A 16629-nucleotide genomic window follows, 5' to 3' on the forward strand; every position below is an offset into this window, starting at 1 on the left:
TTCCGGCGGGACACCGTGTCCCCGGGCCGCTGCGGGCCGGCCGCCTCCAGCGCCGCGGGAAGCCGCGTTGGTGTTCTATCTGGGGGATAAACTCACTCCGAGCGGGTTTTACCCTCCAGAAAAGCGCTCCGAGCCCCCGCACGGCCGGTTCCCAGCTCCGTCGGGGAGGCGCCGAGGGCAGGAGCCGGAGCACATTCCCTGCGCACAGCTCGATGGCGTCCCCTCATTCCCTCATTCCCTCTCGCCGAGCGGGGTTTTTGACTCACCCGGCGGCTCTGAGGGCGGGGAGCCACAAGCGCTTTGTGCCTTTTTAACCTTTCCTGGATTTGTTTTCGCTGGTTTTCCCCCTTTTTGCTACATGCGGTCTTTAGAGGGTGTATTTGTGCTGCTTTCCCCTCCGCTTTAGTACCGCGGCTGTCTGGGCGCAGACGGCGATGCAGCAGCCCCGGCAGGGCACGAGGGCTGTGAAAACTGTATAAAACAGTTTATAAAACAGTGAATAAATAAAATAAAATAGTGAATAGTGAAGTTATAAAATAGTGAATAAAGAATTGGCTTTTCCCGCACGAAGAAAATGGAGTCTCGGCTATTACAGTAAGTTTCCTATCAGCCAAGAGTGGTGTCCATGTCCCACCACAGACCACTGCGGGGTGTGCCCTCATTCAAACTAATTTAGCATGAACGTCTGTAAAGAAGGGAAAATACAGATTTTTGTGCTGGTCAGGGAAATCTAGTGCAGTTGGTTTATCCTGCTTTGGGTGGCCAGTCTCTTTCCTGTTCCCTTTCTGAGGCAATTCTCCTCTTGCACGGCTGTATTTTTACTTACCTCCACCATCAGACATTCTCATGGAATGGCTCACGAACCCAGAGACCTCAAAGTACCCGCAGCTAAAGGAAAGTGCTGCAAAAGGCTACAACCGACATCTACATTTTCATTAACAGTTCACAAATTTCAAGACTATATAAGCATCAATGCTTACAGTTCTGATACTCACAGTAGTCCTATTCACTGCACAATGTGGGAAAGAAATACCAGAGCTTGTAAAAAGTCATTAAAAAGGAGTCTTTTAGAGAGAGAGAGTTTCCAAGACAGCCACACAAACACAACTTTTCACCACACTAAATGGGAGAACTTCAAATGGAGTTCATCAGTTGATCTTGGCAAGCCTTGATTGCATTAATTAACTTTCTTCTAACTTACAGAACATACCCAGCGCTGGGTACCAGGCAGTACGTTGAGCAATAATGACATTTTAATTGTATTGGGTATTAGCAAAATCCTTTTTGAACAGAAAACTTTTAATTATTTCATTTGCCTCTTAATTTATCATAAAGAAACAACTAATTAGCTTTCACTTCTCTCGGGGAGAAAGGAGTTCCTTTGCAGGAGGAAGAAAGAGGCCATGGAGTCAAGTTTACCAGTGCTGCACCTTCATAGAGAGATTGTAACATGGAATTGCAACAAACCTAATACTGCTAAATCCCATTTGTAAAGATTTTAACAGCTAAATTATCAAGGCTTTCTACTGCTGCCCCCTCCCACAAAATATAATCTAACATAACATTATGAAATAGGGGCAGTATCCTGGGGTAGAAAGGATTAATTGTCACCAAAACTTTGGAGTATACAGTGCAATCAGTGGATAGGTGGACCATGCTAAATTTGTTGCTCTTTAGTGTTAATCATACCTTTTAGAAATGGTATTAAAAAAATCAAGTACAGAGATGGATTTAGTGAGGCTCTCCTCATGAGAAGACTAGTGTTAAAATTTGTGAGAAGATTTAATTAAAACTTTGCCCTTGAGGGGCCAATTTAGGGATTCAAGATCTGTTGCTTGAGAGTTACCTCTTAAAGACCTAGATGACTTTCAAGTATAAATACAAAATAATGCTTCACTAATATTATACTTTACTGATTAATGTCTAGATGCTGTCTGCACCAAGATTGATACTAACTGTATTAGCAAGGTCCTAAAGTATATGAATAATGGCTGTTAAAAAAATTGAGTTGACAGAAAAGATATTTGCAAACCCACATGGATGTTATAGAAAAATTAAACACAGGAAAAAAAATTGCTTTTAATGGTGAGTCTCAGCCTGTGGGCTGGAGTACCCAACTAGATTTGTTGACTCAAAACTGCAGAGGATCAGCTGTGACACCAGGCAAACTCACACCAGACAGGACATTTCCCCCAGAAGCTAAAGCATGCACTTGTTTTAGAAAGTAATGTCATTTCATTTCATCGACTCACCAGTGTGCCTGACATGGCAAAGTTCCATTATGTTAAACTTACCTTAGGAAAAACTCCTTGTTCTTTGAGAAACAGAACTGGACTCTCTTCGGCTTCCAACCACTGGAACCTGTTTTGCCTTCAGGATAACCTATATCCCTCTGTGGCAACACTGAGATGCCTTGAGTCACCTTGCCACTTCCTCTTAGCTAAACCACAGTGATCTCCAGGAGTGTTCTGTGGCAGAGCACCTTCTCTAGCCCCAGAACTTCTGTGGCTTCTTTACTCTCCCTTCCGTTTCTAAATCAGTTATGAATGTGAACTCCATGCCTGGCCTGTGTCCTATCAGCATTCTCATCACTATGAAAGCACCTCTCAGCCTTTCCTTCAGCCTCTTTCTGCATCTCTCACACTCATGTGGAAAAGCGTGAGCCTTTTTAAGAAAGAAACTGCAGAACGAGCTCATTATGAGGCTGTTATCACCAATGATCCACTACCCTTATTTCTGAGTTGCTACTTCTAAAAAAAAAAAACAAAAAACAAACAAACAAAAAACCCCCCAAACAAATAAAAACATTTCTGTTCCTCATTTCGTACTTTGCATTTGACTCCAAAATAACTTTTTTTTTTTTTTCCCCATGACAGGCCTCTGCCTTAGAAACAAGTTATTCATGGTGAACTTAGAAAATATAATACAATTTTTGTACTCTACTGAGGTAGCTGACATTACGATCAAAACTAAACACCAGCTTCCTGGCTCTATGCAAAGAAAGCAAGGATAAATCTGGTTCTGTTCTGTTAGTAAACAGATTATTCACACTTCAACACAGAAACAGAGCTTTGAAACTTTCTGAAATGGCTGCTGGGTAAGAATTACCTGAGTAAATTGCCAGTAAAGCTTCATTCTCTTGGCTTTGGCATAATTGCATTCAATGAGCCTGGGCCTGCTGTTCACATCCACCAGGCATCTGTTGTCATCATCGTCGATCGTGGGGCTCAGAACACCCACGTGGAGCTGCTGACTGCTTGTGTAATAAACATTCTGCAACAGGAAGCACAAACAAGATTTGTGGCCTCTACACAGAAGCAGCACTTTTACCCAAAAGCTAATGGCAAAGATAAATGCGCTGAATAGCAGTAGGCTGACCCCATAGTGGCTTTTAAATTATTTCCTTTCATGCAGGAAGCAACACGACATTTTAAAAGTTGGTCTAAATTAACAATTAATGCATAAATGCTAGTTAAGTATTAAAGAGGAAATATGCAAATACAACTGATTATTGTCTCATCATGTGCCTTTTAACTTCTGTTTTCTATGGTCGTACTGAGGATCTTCAAAGAGGAGGATCTACACCCTGGAATGGGCCTGGATATGGCCATCAGCTCTGATTAGACAATTTCATCTGAGGATAACACCTCACTGGAGTGGTAAAACAAGAGAACAGCAGCACAGGAGTTCAGAGCATCTCAATCTTTTAAAGGACAGATAAAAAGATAAATGAGGGTTTTCTACAAACAAATGCTAAAACCCACAGTTGAAGCAACTACTATATACAAAAAAAAGTTATTAGCAACTGGTGACAGATACAGGCAGGAGAGAGAACAGAACGGACACGTTTCAGAGCATTTGTTCTCATTTTACTTTTTATATGTCAATACACACAAGAGACTGGAAAAGGGACAGACACTGGCTGCTCTGTATTTCTAGCAAAGAAAGGCCCTCAAAGGCCTCAGGGATTACACCTGGGACCAAAGACATGAGTTTATTATGTTATAAAAATTCCTTCTACTCTGTTTGACAGCAAAGATAACGTGGGAGGTTTCTCTAGAACAAAGAAGAGGAAGGATGGAGCAGATGTGTCCTCTTTCAGATTGACAGGTTACCTGTAAGCCCAGAAAGGTGACACAGAACTGTGTCAGGATTGCCTGTTTGCTAATCACAAACAGAATTTGTTTTGCTAAAATAGACCTTTTTCTTGGAAGGACCATGAGAAAGATGAAATGGAAACATCATGCTGTGGGTGTTAAGTCTTTGATAATTCAGGAGTGGCAGAGTTACAACAAACAAGAGTGGACAGAAGCACCAAATTAATGCCCCTATCATTCACCGTAGCTATTCTATTCATCTGGGACTAAAGGGAAACTGGAAATTATGTTGGAAGTATTTGGGAATCTTTTCAGTGCCCAGAATTTCCAGTATTTGTTCATTGCTGACGTGGTAAATTGTTTTATGTGTGAGCGTTCTCATTTGTGAAAACTCTGGTAAAACAGGAGAGAAAGCAGAAAAGCAGAACAAGCCAGGTCTGCCAAAAGATCTAGGAGCTTCATGTAATAAACTAACAAATAAATAAATGAAAGGAATGCTGGAAGGAGTCAATGCAGGGATTGAATACAATCACAACAAACGGTGGTGTTTTGGACAAGACTGTGTCCCCTGCTTACCCTCCTGTAACACTGCCAGGGCAGATGTAACCTGACTGAGCCGCACTAAAGTTAATTAACTTACCATTAATGGTTTAGACTAATCCAAGGTTTTGCCCCCCTTAATGAAGTTTCATTGCTTCCACCTCACAGAAATGATAACAAGCCTGAGCTGGCTGAAGGGGAGTGAGTGAAAGTTTTAAGAGGTTGAACAGAGGAAAGTTGAATAGTTCAGCCATGCCCTACAGGAGAGAGCAGGGTAATAAAAGGACCTGGCAGAGCACATTTCCAGAACGGATGGGTATGATTGAAGTAAGGGTTGAGGTAGACTGTAAGAACTATGGGCTCGCTAACAAGATCACACTGCATCCACAACTCAGGTTATTAACATTCCTGCCAACAAAACTGATGCCTTAGAAAACAAATAAACATTTAGAATGCACTTTCTAGACAGACAGGAGCAAATATTTTAGACATGTTTATGATCTATTAAAGTGATTTTTTTTTTTTTTTTGAGAAAGAGAGAGACTGAGGTAGTGACAGAACAAAGCTGTAAGATCAAGATGATCTTAAAAGGGGATTTTTAGGACACCCTACAGATGAACTTTTTGTTGCAGCTTGTTTACCTCTTACCTGAAATTACTACTAGAAAACATAAAGGGAAATTGTCAGTTATTTAAATTTTTAAATTTAAATAGGAAGGGATATTTCACCTCAGCATGTTGTCACTACAGAAAACATGATACAAGAAAATTAAGGGGGCGTTGCCTTTTTTCTTTTTTTTTAACCAGATGATATTTATCATACTGGAAACAAATGGGCAGGCTTGTCTGTAACTCTGAGAAGTGCATTCCACAGCACAGCATCTGCACAAAGAAAGCAGGGTGCCTGCAAACCCTCGGGGCTGAGCTGTTTTCATTAGCTCAGACACCTGAGCCTTTTGCATCATGACCTAAAGGCTGCAGGTAAATCATTTCACCTTCTGGATGGACAGAGCAAACCCAGTTCATACTACAGCTTTTTCTGGTGTCAGAGCAGCAGTGGTTCAGTCTGAGCCTCTTTCTGCAGCAGCAGAACGATGGCTCTGGCTGGAGGCACTACTCAATTTCTGCTTGTTGGCAAAATTGTACAGAAGCAGAACAATCAAGTACGATTATGCTTAACAGATTTAATTAGCAGGTTGCTAATTAAGAGAGCCTACCTGCTAATATCACTCCATTTTTCATTGTGGGCCAGTTAGAAAAAGAGGTGAGAAATCTTGAATTCTCACCTAGTGTTGGGAAAGGCACCTTCCAGCTCAGTGGAAGTGGCATGCAAAAATAAGCTCAGACTACAACAGAATGTGGTAGGGTAGGGTCCAGCAAGGCTCTTTCAAGATGTCACTTTGCTTATCCAGTAATTTGGACAACATCTAACTGTTCTATATCATTACAAACATTTTGGTCTCTTATATAATAAATCCACTTCTTATTTCACTTCAGAATTGAAAACACCTTGCCGCTTGACTGCTGTGTTTTTCTATTGAAGGAATCACATCAAAAGCACACAACCTCTAAAAATTTGATTTAAGCAGCATGTTAACCAACAGGGAGGTACTGGTTTGTGTTGGCACTTGGCCAGAAAACTTTTCTTAAAGCCTAATGACAGTCCCTGGTTCCTCTTCCCCACCCTGAGAATGAAACAGCCCCTGCACTGAGGGAACACAATAATAACTCTGTTGGGATGAAGGGAGAAAATCCATTTGGTAAAAGAGAATTAACTATTGACACTACTGATTACTGCTCTAGTCTGAAACCTAAAGCTATTAAACATGAAACCACGGTAAAGTCTCCCTTTAAATAATTCCATATATTAAAAATACTTTAATTGCTTTCATATCAGACCTTCCTGTTTCTATTTGCTCACTTGCATTTTCCAAAATACTCTGAGTTGTAGGGTTGGGGATTTTTTTTTCCATTTGGGGTTTATTTTTGTGTCTTATAGTTTGAGTTGTTGTTTTGATTTTTTTAAGGATGGTACACAAACTAGTTGTCTGAAGCAGGCTGTAGAAGATTACCTGAGTTACATGAACTGAATTACCCTCTCAAAATGCACGTTAGCTATGCACATCTATGCCTTTTTATTGAACATATTTTAAACTGACCTTCATGTAAAGTATGGCCTTGCAGATTAAAACCCGCTCATGCTTTAACATCCTGTAGCCCTATAAACACACGGCTTGCACTTGTGATTTAAACAAGCTGTTGAATAGATAAATGGTCACAGCAGTCCTTCTTGAGGGGGATGCTTTTAACAGGCATCAACAAGCACAGAGCTGTTCTGCAGTCCACTTCAGCACAAAATGGGCAATTGAGGCACTTTTGTTTAAAACAGTTGAAAAGATACAGGTGAAATGCATTTTACTAGCACATTTTTTCTACTCTATTGCAAACATCACCATGAACCAACACAACAGGACAGAAATTCTGCAGTAATTCAGGGCAGTGATTTGTTGAACAATCACTCCAGTACTGTCCTGAAAGTCCAAATGACTGAACACTAAATATGAACTGCTAAGTTGCTGGGGTAACTCTGAAAATTTTGCTTAGAACTTGGACTTTTCATTTGAGCTACAACAGCAAATGTCACAGCAGTGCTTGTTCAAGGGATTACAGCTTAGATAAAAAATTATTTAGTTCCACTGAAGTCAAGACACATGCTCTCTGCTGATTTACAGCATTCATTCCAAGTTCCTTAGCAAAACAAGCATGCATTTTCACATCACCATCACACACACACTCCTGGAGGAGCTACTGAATTTCCACAGGAAGAATCTTGCTTGGATATTGGTACCAAAGCACCATTTAACAACTCTCTTCATCTGCAACAAAATAAGCCTCCTTACATTTCATTAGTCTGTTCTAGCCCACAGCATTTTACCATCTTGCTCTTTCACTACAGCAGCACTGATGTACAACTATGTCTCCCGGGCACGTGGCAGGGAGTGCTTCTGTTCAGGAAACCAGATAGGTCTGACAAAAGGCACTTACTGTCTCAAAAAGGGAATCTGCAAGGATTCAGTGAGAAACTCTATAAAAACCTGGGCAGGATTTGTGATCCGCAGAGTCTCGGTGAGCCTTTGGCACTGCCACCTCTCCTTCCAGCACTCTCCCACCGGGTGGGTGAGTGCCACGCACACAGGGACAGGCTGCCTGCTCTCCCTGCAGGGCCAGCTGCATTCAGTGACCTCAGGAGACTTCCCCTGGACGCCTGGGACTCACAGCAGATGGAAGTGATGGGAAAGAAATCCTTCAAAACAAAGCCTTGTGTGATCAATATAATGGTCTGCAGCAGGCAAATGATTAAAGTAACAGAGGTCTCCTACCTGGGTCTGAAGAGAAGCACATTGGTTGCCTTCAAAGCGTGACAGAGGTGTCTGCCACAAGGACCAGCCTCATTACTAAACTCTTTATAACTGATCTTCCCCCAGACTGTGAAACGTGGGGATTTCTTGTAAGTTGTTTCCAGTATTTTTAGTATCTGCTGAGAAACTTGGCCTGCAGTTTCTGTAAACTGGCACCTTCCAACTAAAGGACCAATTATTCTCTAGCTTTCTTGAATTTATTTTCCTACAAGTGTCCTATCTATAGCCATCACTTCATTTCCGTTTGCTCTACCCAGTAATGTCTCTGTCTATTCACACTGAGACAAGAAAACTGAGATTGGTATCACATAATTAAAACTAATAAAATGGCTCCTCAAATCCTCATATGAGGTTGAAGGTGTGAGGTATAGTCAAGGCATACTTTTTTGTGTTAAACAATTTATCTTTTTTTCTTAAGAAAAACATCTATTTGTCCTGAGAAAAGATATCTAAAGGATGAGAATGTGAATGAAGTGGTAGTTGAGAGCTGCATAGGATTCTCAGGAAATCATAATAATGACTATTAGAACTATTAGAAAAAATTAGGTGTTTGAAATCTTCTCCACACCTGCATTTCAGGTGAACTGGTTTGCTCAATGTTATTTTTTCTTAGTTAATATTCTAAGCTTAACATTTTTTAAAAATTCGCTTGAATATCCAGAAAACTCACAATATTACAATGAAAACAAAAGCTGTATTCAGTACGGCCATTCAGACCCACTCCAGAAATAAGGAGAAGCAGCTTCAGCCTTTATTTGTCATTGGACCAAGCAATACCCTTGCTCATTTTTGGGGAATGCCAGGACTTTCCCTCTCTCCTGATGCAATCTCATGTACCAAATCAGCAGGGAAGAGAAAACTGAGAGCTTATTCTTGGAGTCACAATCTTCCCTAAATCTCCGTTGTCACATTCAGAACAAAAGAGTCTTTGGCCCCTTCTATTCCACCCATCTCCTCCGAGACAAATTCTGCTTTAAGCTGTAATCTTGAAATATCACTTGCACAGCCCTCTCACGGCCAAGAGTTCATCCTCTGCTGAGCCAGTGCTCCTGCAAAGCCCTGCACAGCACACACACGTGCCAGGGGCATGGAGGGGACACAGCACAAAGCAGAGCTGAGCAGGAATGCTCAGAATTGGAAAATAACAGTTTGTGATTTATAAAGAGTTAGAGCTGAGGTAGAGCATATGGAACCCGGCACGTGCATGCAGAATACTTCTTTGCTGATGTTAAAGATTCTCTGAAGCTTTAGCTGTTTCTGTTTTACAGAGGGGGATGATGCTAAGCATGATCCACAAAATTCCCTCGTGTGCTTCAGCTCTCCCCCAGCCTGGCCAGACAGAGCCAGACCAAAAGGCTGTGAGAGACCAGCCACTCAGTCAGGGCCTGGCAAACTGAAAGATGCTGCTGCTCTTTCTGAAGATCACCAACTTGAATGCCACGGCAGGTCTCCTGTAGGGCTGGAAGGGTAATTTTGGTGCCACATTCACATCTCGCGTGCTGCGCTGCAGTGCAGAACACACCTGAATCTGCCATGGGTGAAATGAAACCCCCAGGTACTTCAACCAACATTTCTCTGCCCAGTGAAAATATTACATCTACACAAGATAAAATCTGCACAACCACCCATCCCAAGATGCTGTAGAGTGCAGGAGAAGGTAAATGAGCTCCCCTTACTTACAGGAATGCACAGCTTTGGCCTCACAACAGTGTCATGCTGAGCTTCTGTTCTTGAGAAGTTTGCCCTAAAAGGTCAATTTGTGATTCCCACTTCAATTAACACTGAAATTCCACTGACTTTGGGGGCAATGGGATTTCTGGCTCCAAGTTTGTTATTAAACATTGAAAAGCCACCAGACTTTATAAAGACTTCAGAGCTGAAGTGGCTTGCCAGTTGCAGTAAACTATTCATAGGAGCTGGTTTATCATGTAGCAAAAAAGTTACACTGAGATGTTCAACTTAACACAAGATTATTATCTGAAGGATAAATTGCCGACTCCCCACTGGAAGTTTAGAGCAATACATTCCAATTTTCAGGCTGAAAGCCATTTGTAATCCTTATGGCAGTGTTCCCAGATGAAATCACGCTGGAGACTAGTATAGGACTCTGCATTTATAATGAGCAAACTTAATGCTCACCACCAGCAGTATTTATTTGCTACCTTGCCTTTGGCATAATAACTATGAGGGATAAGAAGCCTGATTCACCACTACTTTATTCCATCTTAGAACCATATTTTTCTTCAGATGAATCCATGAAGTCATTTACTGTCAGGAGTAATATATTAACACACTAGGTCCAAAGTCTCCTAGCAGATTCATACTTGACTGTAACTCCAGCTGAAGAGCAGTCAAGTGGGTTCCAGTAAATCCAGACTTAGCTCCCACTGCCTTTACTTGGCTATTTGTATTGTTCCTGATTCCTATTCTGGCATTTCTTGTTACAGAAACACGCCTGAAAGAAAGAGCTTTCCAACCCTGATAAGAAAATGCCCAACACACTCCAAGTTCATTCTGAGCAACACAAACATGTACATCACTAAGATAAAAATCAAGTGTTTTCCTATCTACTGTTCCTGTAGGAAGTGGCAGAGGAGAGAGGCTGTGCTGTCCTATAACAACAGCATCTCTGTCTTGTGCTGCCCTGAAACACTGCTGAGGAAGGAAATACATGAGAACATGGGCTGAGAATTATAGAAAGTTACCCCTAAGCCACAGTTCAACCCTCAGAAGATTGATGCTGTTTTTGGAGGGTGGTTTTCAGCCTGATGATCCAACTTTTAAACCATTATGATGATATTTATCCACGTTGAGGATCTATTAACTATGAATCTTGTCTTAGTGAAGAGCTGACAAACAGCTCTGGTATACCAAGTGTAGCAACACCTTCCCTTAGATTTTAATTGTATTAAAGTGTGTAAGAAAGACTCACTATTTCACTTCAGTGTTCAGATTTGCATCTGCTGAATGAAGGCACCAGCATACTGATTATCTGACCTACTTGCTCTTCTTCATGTCCATGCACTAATTAAGACCTGAACTCTGAGCAACAATATTTGATAATAATAAAACCAAGGTGCTCAGAAACTTTAAATAGTACAATGTGGTGCTATAAATACATGCTTAAAGACACAAAAATGTTAACATTTTAATAGAAAACAGACAGGTACTAAAGGCCAGACCCTTTCTTTTTAATTTAAATTCATGAACTTATATTGCAGTGGAATACTTAATTCTGGTATTGCCTACTTAAGTATTCAGCTTTGGTTTTATTTAAAACAAGCAAACAAAAATCCTATTACTTAGGCTCCACTTTTTAAATTGAATAAAACTGTCAATCATGGGGTTTATATATGCTCTCAGTATTTATTGCCATAGTTCTCCTAATTCTGGTAAGTACAGAATTAACGCATCCTGGATAAATTAAAATTTTACTTCATTTGCTTCCTAATGCTTCTCCAGGTTTTGCTCTTTTCTCTGCACAAAACTTCTACATCTCTTCCACTAGAAATTTTTTTTTTAAAGGCAGTAAAAAAAAGTGCAGAAACATTCTGGCATCTGTGTCCTGGGTTTTTTTTAAAAAAACATGTTGTCTTAAGGTTCCTGAGACTTGGACCCATCTGCAGTTTCCTTCATCCTTTCCCACCAATCTCCCTTTAACCTTCAGAGTTTTCCTTGTGCATTCCTAAAGAACCCCATGTCTTTCTTATCCTTCAACACATATTCACCAGGAAACCAACAACCTTTGTTTCCATATGCTGATGCTCTGGTCCATCCTTTAAAGCAGAGCTGACTTCTAGGCAAATTAAAATCTGAGCTAGCTCACTGCCATCTGTGTATAAGCATTTGGTAGCTCAGCATCAAGAACTTTAAAAGCAGATTTTTTTTACCTTTTCATAGCTAGACCTCCAGATTACTATGGGCACAGTCACGTTCAGATAACTGTGTGTTTACATAATGCACATCCTCACCTTGAACCTCTTCCCAAGTCATCAAGCCTTACCATGCAGCCGATTTTTCCTGCAATAAAATACAGCTTTTCCACTTAAAATTGACCCTTGCTGCTTTCCTCACTGATGTCAAGACTCATGCCCACTTCAAATCCCTCCTGAATGCTTCTGAAAACTCGGTTTTCAGGCTGCCTTTCAGGAAGGGAACATCTCGCCTCTTGTTCTGTTTTCCACGCTGCTTAAATTGCTTCTCTTCATTTTCAAAGCCCTTCTGAACCCTTCTTTTGTTACTTATCAGCCAAGCAAGTATCACTAGCTTATCATCCAGCTCCTAACTGCCAGCCTTCACTGTTCTCTGCCTGTTACACAGAATTTCCCAAATGTCCAAAAAGAAAAAAATAAATCAGTAACTTTAATTGTGCTGCTGAATCCAGAGCATTACTCAAGAATGCTCTGTCAGTACCTCCTAGCATTCCCTTCTCCTCTCTCCCAGAATCTCCTGTTTCAAATATTTTATTTGTAGGCTTTAGCTGTTCAAGTCAAGGCCATAGGTTTTGTTCTGAGGTTGTAGACCACTTGATATAAGAGACATCTGGGTCATTATTGGAATGCCTAGAACTGCAATAATAAGCACACCAATTAAAAAGATGCAGGGATGAATCAGGTAGCTTACCACACCTCAGAAAGTGGTTCTTCTAGTGGTATAAACTTCTGAGAGTTTTCTAAAATAAATGGTGCTATTTCTACCACTATTACATTTTCTAAACTAAATTTGATGACATTTTTTGTCTACGAGGGATAAGTTAAGGCAAATTACAATCAAGTGCCATACTGTCTTAAGATGCTCTGCAGTAAACACCTTGATCTCAAGGGCTTTGAGGTTCTCGCTTGTTTGTTTGAGGTTTTCAGTTTGTAGATTCATTTAGTTTTGCTTTGTAATTCAGCCCTGTCATGTTTAATTTTGTATGGCAGTGAGCAATGACTGTGGATACAGAGGTCCTTTAACTCCTCTTGTGTTCCACAAGTGCTGTAATTTTTCATCATTTTGTGACAGGAACAAAGTAAGGCAGCTCCTGTACAACTCTGGAAGAATCCCCAGCTCCCTACAGGTATTTCTTAACATTTATGCCTACTCTTTCTCCTGGCTTCACTGAAAGGAATCAAAATCTGTTTCTAAGATCAGATGAGCCAGTCTCACCCTTTCTTAGAATCCCATGTGAATTTGATGTCAGTTTTCCAGAGATACCACACTGACAACCAGCACATGCAAACTCAAGAAAAAAATTATCTAAATTGTAGTTACTTTTTGTGCTAAAGACAATAAAATACAGATATTAAAACTTCTACATGGAAATGAGGCAACACATTTTAACCTAAGCTGGTTAGTGACAATCTCTCTTTTGGGTTTTTTTTCAACTGCTAGCAAGGATATAATTATTTTTCCCCCAGAGAAAAACCCCAAAGAACAATACACCCACAAGAGTTCATCAGCCAGAGTTAAGTTTATAAAGCGACTTTCATGCAAGCACCTTTGAGAGGATTGAAAAAATTGAAATGGCAAACCACCTGTAGCCAAAGAATCTGCTTAGAGACTTCAGTTACAATGGAATTGTCAAAATTAACATGGAAATTAAAAATAAAATAATAACTTAGAGCATACCAAAGTGTCAGAGCACTTTGACAAAAGGGAAGCTCTGAAGTTTTCACCTATTCCTATTAGCAGTGTTTCCTTCAGCAGCAGTTTTAACCTCCCACTTGACCTCCTAACCTCTCTGAAATAATGACACCCTGAAAGTCTTATTCTGGATATTATGGAAGCTGTGAATTCGTCAGGAACACAACCCATCTGGAGACCCATGGGATGAGCAGCGCCAGTGGTCTGGAGCACCACCACTGTTCCAAGACAGTGAGGAGGGGCAAAACCTTCTGCAGTGCAGCGGAGGGCCTCAAACACCAAAACAAAAAGAACTTCACTTTGTTCAAACACAGGAATGCGAGAGAAAGTCAGCACAGATGCACAGCACTCACACAGACAATTTTCTCCAGTGTTTTGTCTCTCACATGGCTGCAGGAATTGTCTTACAGCTGAGCTATTGCTATCTGGGAACAACATCTTAAAAGCTTATTACTTGCAGGTACATTGTGCATTTCCATGCACAGAACATTCAGTGCTGCAGTTTCAGTGACAAACAGCAGCTCTTGTAGCAAGCTCCACCACTTGAGCTGCTCAGTGGGAACTTCTGTAGTCTTTTCCCAGGTTAGAATTAGCCACTTTTCCGAGCAAAACCTGACACTGTTTCCCTCAGATTATCGTGTCATACGTGCCTACATTGACAGAAAAGACAAATGCTATAGGTATTTGCCTATAGCTGTATTAGCCTATATTGCTAATACTAGTTTCATGGTCAGAAACCTTATTTTTAATAAACTATAACAGAAGAAATCTCTGCCAGTTTTAGCTGCCTGCTTTGTCATAATATGAATAAAATATCTGTGCTGTGATGTCCTGTTCTTTAAATGACTTACATGACTTAACAGCCAACTTCACAACAGAGTGCTAATGGATGAGACTGCCTGAATTCTGATGTCGCAGACATGACTGATAACCACCAAAGCAAAGAGCACATTTGCCATTTTTGTTGATTATCTCTGTCAACAGTTAAACTTTTCTCTTTTTTATAAAAGAGCAAAGGCTGTGTACATCTCCCTTTGGGTTTGTGCTGATGGAGGCCTGTGGTGTGGCTGTTCTGAGGGCAGGGCTGAGAGGTGCAGCTTGGTGCAGCCTCCCTTCCATGGAAACAAAGGAGAGTTACTCTGCTCCCACCTGGGCACACTCAAGAGTATTTTTCCTCTTAAACTAAGTTAAGCCCATTAAGCTGAAGAAAAGAATTTCTCATTTCTTAAATGGACAGCATCAAAATCCAAGCAAATCCGTAATCACAGTGGCCTACAAAAAGTAAAAGTATTATGCCTTAGCTCTAGATGATGTATTTCAAGTAATACATTATCACTTCCTATCACTTCAACTGATTTGTTTCAATCTTTACTGTTGGTCTCACTCTGTAGAGACAGACAGGAGCTCATGAAGTTTTATCCATCCCAACTGTATCCTAAAAGAAAATTTCTTCCCTAAAACACTTTTAAGCTCTCCAAGGCAAGTGGAGAAATATATGTGCCTTAATAGAATAGGCTCTTTCCCTGCCTGCCAAAAGTCTTGAAGGAGTGGCTCCACTGTTTTCAGGGTGACAGCAAATGACACTCAGAGAAAGAAGTCACAACTAGAATTTAAATGAAGTTCCTGCACACTATGACCTCATGCAGAAGATGGAGTTTCGATCCTGCCTATGTTCATGAATAAATTGCAAAGTTCACAAAGCTTTGCAAATAAGATTGAGATGCGTCTCAGGCTGAATTACTGTGCTCATATCCCAGAGACTCCTCTTTTCCTCTGGCCCCCAAAAAAAGGGCAAAGAAAAGCATCACCTAACACACTTCTGTCACTAAATGTACTTTTAGTGCTATTAGCACTTTTTAACGGAAAGATGGAAAAGAAGAATAGAAGCAACCATACACCAAGATTTCTTACCATGAATATCTAAGTCTTAAAAGATTTTCTAAACTAGGAACAAATAAAGCAGTTCAAAAAGCAGAAAATTGCTTTGATGTCCAGGAGGACATTAATTCAACTGCCCTAGCTGCGAGGAGCCCTACTGTGCTTGGCTGGGTGAGCTTCACTTCTACGACTCCCAACGCTGCCAACTCTGTGCTGTGCCCCCTGCACAAATCAGGCTGTAAACCTTGGCAAGAAATGCAACTGCAAATACTCTGGTGTGCAAAGGCATGTTGCTCAATCATGCAAATGGTATGATATCTCGCCCTCCCACCCCTCCATTTTCATTCATTTCATTTAATTTCATTTCTAGGCCATTCAATCATACAGTGAAGGCTTAATATAAACTCAGGCCCTTCACAGGCCAAGCAGAAGAGGCTCAGATTTCTGAGCAGCAGCTTATCAGATGGATGAGACAGCAAAATAAAATCAACAGCTCTAAACCCAGGCTGTTTAAATGACCTTCAAGTACAACACTGAATAGCTAAAATAGCTCTGCTAAGCTCCAGGCTGCCGAGGTACCACTGGGCTGTGACGCTGAGCTGCCTTCAGCACCAAAGACAGATTATGTCAGATTGTTCCCTGCATTTTCTGCCTGTCTTCGAAGGCTTTATTTTAATATCTGAAGTAGATTATCCCATAACAGTATCTGCAGGACACAGACTTAAAGAATACAAAAAGCCTGCTGTCTTGCTGTTTAGAATTAATACAAAAACTAGGCGCATCAGTCACTCATAATTAAAAGTCACTGAATACTAACAATATAAATAACAGTTCTTTCAAGACTCTTTTAAGTAAACCAATTTTACAATATCCTTTTGATTGTTCTAAACCAACAACAATGACTACTGTTAGCTTCTTAGTTTGCATATGAATAGAAACACTAGTAAGGATTATTACAATTGTCTATTGTACAATAAACTATTTAGAGATTTGTATTATTTTGTGCAGATTGTCCCTAAAGCACAAATCCACGGCCCTACACAGGCCCTCTTGGGCTAGATGTTCCCTTGG

At 40.7% G+C, this 16629-nt stretch overlaps 1 protein-coding gene across 2 annotated transcripts in view; it reads right to left on the reverse strand.

Annotated features, from left to right (window-relative positions):
- GALNT18 (polypeptide N-acetylgalactosaminyltransferase 18) overlaps nt 1-16629 on the reverse strand; it is a 214084-nt gene that overhangs the window by 15229 nt on the left and 182226 nt on the right. The window contains exon 11 of one of the 2 annotated variants that reach the window (XM_066320557.1): nt 3109-3273. The exons of the other annotated variant lie outside the window; for it this stretch is intronic. Within the exon in view, the coding sequence (XP_066176654.1) occupies nt 3109-3273 (165 nt within the window). The remainder of the gene's footprint in view (nt 1-3108; nt 3274-16629) is intronic. 2 annotated transcript variants of the gene reach the window in all.

Source organism: Sylvia atricapilla, chromosome 6 (genome assembly GCF_009819655.1).
Source record: "Sylvia atricapilla isolate bSylAtr1 chromosome 6, bSylAtr1.pri, whole genome shotgun sequence".
In the NCBI taxonomy this organism is placed as follows: Eukaryota; Metazoa; Chordata; class Aves; order Passeriformes; family Sylviidae; genus Sylvia; species Sylvia atricapilla.